The following is an 8,617-nucleotide window of genomic DNA, read 5'->3' on the forward strand; positions in this document are numbered from 1 at the left end:
TCCCCCCACCCATAACCCTCCATGTGATCTCCATTTCTGTGATTCTGTCCCTGTTTTAGTTGCTTGTTTTGTTCATTTTTGTTTTTTTAGGTTCAGTTGTTGATAGATGTGAGTTTGTTGTTATTTTACTGTTAGTTTTGATCTTTTTCTTAGATAAATCCCTTTAACATTTCATATAATAAAGGCTTGGTGATGATGAACTCCTTTAACTTGACCTTATCTGGGAAGCACTTTATCTGCCCTTCCATTCTAAATGATAGTTTTGCTGGATAGAGTAATCTTGGATGTACGTCCTTTCCTTTCATGATTTCGAATACTTCTATCTAGCCCTTTATTGCCTGTAAGGTTTCTTTGAGAAATCAGCTAATAGTCTAATGGGAACTCCCTCGTAGGTAACTCTCCTTTACTCTTCTCTTGCTGCTTTTAAGATTCTCTCCTTATCTTTAATCTTGGGTAATGTAATTATGATGTGTCTTGGCATGTTCCTCTTTGTGTCCAACTTCTTTGGAACTCTCTGAGCTTCCTGGACTTGTATGTCTATTTCCTTTGCCAGATTGGGGAAGTTTTCTTTCATTATTTTTTCAAATAACTTTTCAATTTCTTGCTCTTCCTCTTTTCCTTCTGGTACCCCTATGATTCGGATGGTAGAACATTTAAAGTTGTCCGGGAGGTTCCTAAGCCTCTCCTCATTTTTCTGAATTCTTGTTTCTTCATTCTGTTCTGGTTGAATGTTTATTTCTTCCTTCTGTGTCAAATCTTTGATTTGAGTCTCAGTTTCCTTCCCTTCACTGATGATTCCCTGAATATTTTGCTTTATTTCACTTTGTATAGCCCTCACGTCTTTCTTTATTTTGTGTCCGTCCTCAGTCATTTCTGTGAGCATCCTTATTACCAGTGTTTTGAACTCTGCATCTGATAGATTGACTGTCTCCTTGTTGCTTAGTTTTTTTTTTTCAGGAGTTTTGATCTGTTCTTTCATTTGGGCAATATTTCTTTGTCTCTGCACATCTGTTACATTGTAAGGGGTGGGGCCTTAGGTATTCACCCAGTCTGGGCAACCCATTTTGCTCAGTTGTGGTGTTGTATGTGGGGGAGGGGTCAGAGTGACAATGCCAGTTGCTTCGCTCTTGCCCTGCTTTCAAGACATCAGCAGTTTCTCCCACCACAACAACCCCCACAGGTTTTTACAGCCAGAGGTTCTGAGGCTTTATTTTGCCTGCACTGTAACCCTGGACTATGCTGTCTGTCTCACTCCCCAGTTCCTACTGGTTTATCTGAACATGAAGTGGGACCACGCAGTCTACCAGCGGCTGCAGCCACTGCCTTACCACGTGTCCTCTACATCCTGGCTGCCCGTCTCCGCCCCTCCTACTCGTTGGAATGAAAGTTTCTTCTTTAACTCCTTGGTTGTCAGACTTCTAGACAGTTTGATTTTCTGGCAGTTCTGGTTGGGTTTTGTTTTTAAATTGGTTGTTTCCTTTTGGTCGTGCAAGGAGGCAAAGTGTATCTGCCTATGCCTCCATCTTGACCAGACCTCTGCACAGGAGTTTTATCCTTTCAAAAAAATTTTGTCATTTGTGGATCTTGCAGCTAATCAGATTACTGAGTTCATAAGATTAACATACTCTTAAAGTTTTTATTAAACATTTCACCAGTCATCAGAATAACTTGTTCAGATGGCATTCTAATTTTCCCCAAACAGGTGTTTCTGTATCAGTTGGTTGCACGTAAATGAGATACTACTTTTGGTTCTTTTATCCTTTTTTTTTTTTTTTTATGCTTCTCTAGGCATTCTTTTGATACTGTGTTTGTATTATTATTATTATTGCCATAAACTATATAGACACTTTTAGTTGGACCTGGCATTTAGCATAAAATTGAGATTTTGCTTTTAAATTATTGTGTTTTGTGTGATGTAAAAGTGGATTCAGTATATTTTAAAAGACCAGATGAAGTGCAGAGAAGATAGGAATAAGTTTGTCCTTCACTGTGGGTGTTTATCAAACATAAGCTTCTGGGTTTTTTTTTTATTTGTTTCTCTTAGTTGTGCAAAGTATCCAGTCGAGAGTGCATGGGATGTAAAGCCAGGCCCCCCACAATTTACAGCTGATAAATAATTGAGGCAAAAATGGAAGCTCTGTAACTGTGAGCATCATTTGTATTAAACATTTGGAAACAATGTCTTTAAGTCAGTTTTCTGTGAATGAAGATGAAGATCATCTTCCTAGTCTATGAATTTACTAGTGATTTGGGTCAAAATATTTCATCGTCATTTGTTTGTAGTAGTTGAGAATCAAAATGAGATTAGGTAAGAATGGTAGATAACTTCTCTAAGAAGAGTATTATAAATATTTATCCAGCCAGTTTTCTGGAATCAGCATCTCTAGAAAATAATAATGTAGGCAGATCCAGAAGATAGACCACTCCCTAATAATAAGTCAATATATTTTGAATTAAATGCACTTTTTAATTAGGACAGTTTTCCATTAATTTATTTTTCTTAGTACTTTAATTTCTCCCTTATGAAATGGAGAAAACCTCAGAGAGAGAGAGAGTTGATTAATTTCAGACTCAGACATTTGTCTAGGCCTTGAGGGTTGTGCTAAGCCTTTTCTCTACTATTTTTATTTTTCTACTACATTTGTCAAGGATAAAATATAACACAGTGCCAAGTCTCATAATCACTTTTTACTGGAGGCTTAATTAAAATTCCTTTATCTCAGTTACTCTGAAATACTTAGCTAATGTGTTTGAACTAATACAAAATTGAGTTTTCTGTTGACAAGGTAAGAAGGGTAAGTTCCATTCAGATAAATTGCTGTTTCTCCCTACCCTGCCTCTCACCCTGTCGCCCCCGCCCCCAATTTCTTCTAGGTGTCTGTGATCAAAGTTTCGGGATTCATGTTGCTGAGCTTGCTAATTTCCCCAGGCATGTAATAGAGTGTGCTAAACAGAAAGCCCTGGAGCTGGAGGAGTTTCAGAATATCGGAGAATCACAAGATGATGAAATGGAACCAGCAGCAAAGAGGTGCTATCTGGAAAGAGAGGTTTGTCATATTGATTCTGTAGTTATTTGACCTCTATATTGTTAATATATACATCAGGTCACCAACATAGAGGGGTTTTTTTTCCTATGATTGTAATGTTTACTTATTGATTGTTCCTTATTGGAATTCACTTAACATTTCTTTGCATGGCAGAGAATTTGTATTATTTTGATTTCTGCACTATATACACCTGCATGATCAGAAGATAACATTTCAAGTACCAGATTTAAAAAGTAGGGGATAGGGCTGTTCATCCAGGTTTAAAATAAGTAATTCAGAGGAGTTAATAGATGTCCAAGTAAATCTTTGATTACTTCATAAGTGAATAGGTCAAGTCCAGTTAGGTTGCATGTTTACTCAGTGCTTAGTTAAGATGATAGCAAATAAATAAAAGTAGTTTCTGTCCTCCAGTTGTTCAGAACATAGTTGGAGAGATAGAAACAATGAAGATGTTACCCTGGCTGGTGTAGCTCAGTGGATTGAGCGTGGGCTGTGAACCAAAGGGTCTCCAGTTCGATTCCCAGTCAGGGCACATGCCTGGGTTGAGCCAGGTTCCCAGTGGGGGGAGCACAAGAGGCAACCACACATTGATGTTTCTCTCCCTTTCTTCCTCCTTTCCTTCTCCTCTAAATAAATAAATAAATAAAATCTTTTAAAAAAATAATGAAGATGTTATGGTCCTAGAGGATAAAGTGGCATATGACAAATGTTTGCTCAGGAAAGCTCTTTGTGGGCAGGGTGCTTCCATTCTCATGGGAGAAACGGGCCCTCTCTGAGCAGTGGGTGCAGATTAGAGGTTCACACAGAAAGGTGCAAGCCTATGCCCAGTGAACTTCTTAAAAATTAAAGGATTTGTAATAATGAAAAGAATCTTATTCGCTGCTGGGTTCTGGAAACATGTAGTGTGTGGTATGCATTGTGACAAATTTTTACTTGTCACGTTTTTAGCTTTTACCCGGTGAATTTTTTGTTCTTGAAGGATTGCTGATTGTTACCATATCGATGATGTATATGGTTTTTGACCTTGAAAGTACAATTTATCTGTTGTACTTGTATAAGCAGAAGAAATGTGTTTGTTATAACTTGTTGATGGCTTTAAATGTGGAAGATTGCCATCCCGCATATGAAGTGGTCTGGTATCATCACCACAGCTCTCAGTGATCCGGGGTTACATTGGCTCTTTCATGGAACCCCTGGTTTCCTACTGGAACAGAAGTCCTGCACTTTTGATAATATTAACTACAATATATTTTGAAAATGTACAATGTGTCCCATGCCAAGGGAGACGAAAGTGGACTTGTTTAATAGAGAAGTATTTTTTCCTTTATCTTATTTCGATATCTACCTTTCTTTCACCTTTAAGGTACTTATTAGCAACTAGTTCCCTGTGTGACACACAGACCTGCTCGTGTACAACAGTAGCCACTTCCATGGTGCTTACCCTTTGCCAGGCACTGCACTTTACACGTACTGACTCTTTACTTCCCAGAACAGCCCTGTGAGGTTGGTAGTGGTAGTAGTCTCGTTTCATGGAGGAGGAATGTGGGTGAAGAGTTTGCCCACAGGTCACAGGGCAAGTAATGAGCATTCTTTAGAATGACAATAACTGGGCATTAAAATAAAATTTTAAAAAATCCTGTGTATGAGTATTAAATTTTCAGTTAGTGTTTATGCCTTACGTATTTGTAAACCTTGAGTTCTTTTTCTCCTAGAAGACTAAGCTTATATATATATATCAATTATAAAAACTCAGGAATTTGGGACTACTAAAGTATCCAGCCCCTTTTCCATTAGCAGCTGAATGTATATTTATGAATATCCTTTTAATGTCTTGCCATAAAGAAATACGGTCAACTAAGGGCTCTGCTCTGCAGTCACCCTTGAAGAGCAGGAGTCTGAATTTGCACAGGTGCACTTTTTTTTTCAATAAATACTTTAAATAGCCTACTGGTTGACCAGAAGCCTTACTAATAACATAAAGAGTCAGTTAACATGTATTTTTATGTTATATGTATGTATTACATACTGTATTCCTAAAATAAAGTTTTGGGGGAGTCAGAAGTTATACACAGATTTGTAACTGACTGGGAAGGTCAGCACCCCAACCTGTGTTTTGTTCAAGGGTCAACTGTATATTCTAGACAGCGCACACTTAAAATGTAAAGAATGTTCTTTAAATATTGAGTGGTGTATTTAGATGGAAATTTAATTAAACAATTCATTATTTATTATGACTTTTTTTTAGAAAAGACATTTTAAAGACTAATGGAACGTTCATATCTTTTTCAGGAAGGTGAAAAAATTATTCAAGAGTTTTTATCCAAGGTGAAGCAAATACCCTTTACTGAAATGTCAGGAGAAAACATCACAAGGAAGTTAAAACAGCTGAAAGCCGAGGTGGTGGCAAAGAACAATAGGTTTGTAAATGAAATCATTTCACGAGTAAAGGTTACTACGTGAGAAAATCCCACTGAGGGATTGAAGATAATATTGATAAGCTATTGTCTGTAATGCTTTTGTATTGTTTTACATTAATCCTTTTTCCATGGTGATAGCACATGATGCCCATGGGATATCAACTTAATAAAATACGTAGTAATACCTTGCTCTACCTATTTTCAGAGATCTTTATTTTGAAAAATGGTAGCTGTAACTGAGGAATACTTAAACGGACATGGGCAGTAGTAGTAGGCAATATGTTGAATTTATAAATAAAATCATGTAGTTTGTGGAATTTGATATGCAGTGTATTTCTTGTAATAGGACTTCAACATATATTCATTCCCAAGTGGTATGGAAGAAATAAGTAATAGAGAGACTTTGTGAAGTGAAGTATCTTAAAACTAGAAGAAACCATGGAAATCATTCCCAGTGGTTTACCCTAAGTGTCCATTTGTTGGTGGGGGCCCAGGTTTGCTGCATACACATTAGCCAGGGAACTTACCGGTGCACAGTCCTAGAGTGATCCTCCCCCCGTCTGCATTCTCCCCCCCAGTCTCTAGTGAGACTTAGAAATCTGGATTTTAACAAAACCTTTCATACTGGTTTTCTTGTTTTACCAGCAAAGAGACGGAGAGGTTAAAAGTTAGTGACTGGCCTTGTGAGTATAGGGTAAAAGAGCAGTCTTTCAATAAACGGTGGTGGGGTGGTGGCTTACTCATCTAAGAATAAAATGAAATTGGACCCCTACTCCATATATATATAAAAGTCAACTCCAGTGAATTTTTGACCCAAATGTACAAGGCAGAACTACCAAGCTTTTAGTAGTTAGTTTAATTCTATTGGAAATAATACCGGGAAATATTTTTACAGCCTCAACTCTGGGGAAGATTTAAGTCACAAACACCATCCATAAACTTGGACGCACTTAGCTATATTGGAATTAAGAACTTCTCAATAAAAGACATCAGAAAGTGAAAAAGCGTAGATCCATAACGGGAGAACACATGGAAACCACATAAAAGATAAAAGGATTTGTGTCCAGACTATACAAAGAACTCCTATAAAATTGCTAAGATAACGGTCACTTAAGAATCTTTAAAAAAATTTTTTTAAAAGTCTTACTACAACTCATTAACAAAAAGACAACCCAATTAAAAGACAAAGGATCTAAACAAATACTTTTCCAAGGGAGATATGCAGGTGGCTAATAAGGACGTGAAAAGATGCTGAATGTCACCAGTGAATGCAAGTCAAAACTACAGTGAGCTATCGCTTCATACCCATTAGGATATCTACAATCAAAAGTCAGAAAACAAATGTTGAGGAGGATGTGGAGAAATTGGAACTCTCATACACTGCTTGTGGAAATGTAAGATGCTGCGGTTGCTTTGGGAAATAGTCTGGAGTTTCCTCAAACAGTTATGTGACAGAGCATTTCCATTCCTAGGTATATGTCAAGAGAAGTGGACATGTCCCCACAAACTTGGACACAAATGTTTACAGCAGTATTATAATAGCAAAAAAAAGTGGAAATAACTTAAATGTCTATGAGCCAGTGAACAGATATACAAAATGTGGGGTATCTATGCAATGGAATGCTACTCTGCCGTAATAGACATGAGGTACTGGTACATGCCATAACCTGGATGCACTTGGAAACAGTAGTGAAGGAGCCAGTCAACAAAAGTTTGTATGTGATTCCATTCATGTGAGAGTCCAGACAGGAAAAGTACAGAAACAAAGTAGATTAACAGTCGCATAGGGCTGGCAGGCTCGGTGGCAGATAGCTAAAGGGTTTGGGGTTTCTTTTTGAGATGAAAATACTCTAAAACTGACTTGATGTTTGCACTTAATACCTATATTAACAGATATTGAATCTTACACTTTTTAATGGGTGCATTGTATGGTATGCGAATTACATCTCAAAACTTGTTTTTCATAACATTGAGGAACTTTACCAAAAAGGAAATCTAAGTAGCACATACACATGAAAAGGTTTTAATCACCAGTCAGAAAAATGGAAACAATGCTGGTGACCCCTCAGCACTCTTCCCCAGATTGACAGTCACTTAAAGTAAGCTGTGCTTATGACATGAATATGCTAATGAGTCAACCAGACCTTCAGTTATGCCTTTTCTACAAGAGGCCATGCTACTAAGACAGGGAGTCAAAGTAGCTGTACCTCAACGTGGAAACAAACACAGGGAGGCTGCCGAAGTGAGGGGACAGAGATATGGCCCAATTGGAAGAACAGACCAAAAGTCAAGGAAAAGAACTAAACAAAATGGAGATAAGCAATGTCAGATGCGGAGTTCCAAACACTGGTTATAAGGATGCTCAAGGAAGTCAATGGATACTTCAACAGCGTAAGACCCAGGCAGAAATGAAGGTTACATTAAGTTAAAAATAAAAAAAATATTTTTTCAGACAACCAACAGTGAAGTGGATGAAGCTGAGAAATCAGTGATTTAGAACATAAAATTATTTACACACACACACACACACACACACACACAATCGGAATGGCAAGAAGAAAAAAGAATCCAAAAAAAAAGGCTAAGGAGCCCCTGCTATATCCGAATCAATAGGGGTGCCAGAAGGAGAAGACAAAGAGCAAGAAGTTGAGAATTTGAAAAAATAATGAAAATTCCCTAATTTGGTGAAGGAAATAGACATAAAAGTCCAGGAAGTGCAGATTCCCAAACAAGGTGGACACAAAGAGGACCACTCCAAGACATCAATAAAATGCCAGAGGTTAAAGATGAGAGAATTTGAAAAGCAGCAAGAGAAAAGTAGATAGTTACCTACAAAGGAGTTCCCATAAGACTCAGCTGATTTCTTGAGAGAAACTTTTGAGCACTAGAAGGGACTGGCAAGAAGTATTCAAAGTGATGAAAAACAAGGACCTACATCCAAGATTACTCTGTCCAGCAAAGCTATCATTTAGGATGGAAGGGCAGGTAAAGTGCTTCCCAGTAAAGGTATAGCTGAAGGAGTTTATAATCACCAAGCCCTTATTGTATGAAATGTTAAAGGAACTTATTTAAGAAAAAGGAGCAAAACAACATTAAAATGGCAATAAATTCACAACTATCAATAGTTGAGTCTAAAAAACAAACTAAGCAAAC

General features: G+C 37.5%; 1 protein-coding gene across 1 annotated transcript in view; it reads left to right on the forward strand.

Annotated features, from left to right (window-relative positions):
* Positions 1-8,005, forward strand: part of MSH2 (mutS homolog 2) — a 59,859-nt gene extending 51,854 nt beyond the window's left edge. The window contains exons 15-16 of the mRNA XM_024552839.4: positions 2,875-3,047; positions 5,337-8,005. Of these exons, the coding sequence (XP_024408607.2) occupies positions 2,875-3,047; positions 5,337-5,507 (344 nt within the window). The 3' untranslated portion in view covers positions 5,508-8,005. The remainder of the gene's footprint in view (positions 1-2,874; positions 3,048-5,336) is intronic.
* The last annotated feature ends 612 nt before the right edge of the window (positions 8,006-8,617 follow it).

Source organism: Desmodus rotundus, chromosome 5, assembly GCF_022682495.2.
Source record: "Desmodus rotundus isolate HL8 chromosome 5, HLdesRot8A.1, whole genome shotgun sequence".
Classification (NCBI taxonomy): Eukaryota; Metazoa; Chordata; class Mammalia; order Chiroptera; family Phyllostomidae; genus Desmodus; species Desmodus rotundus.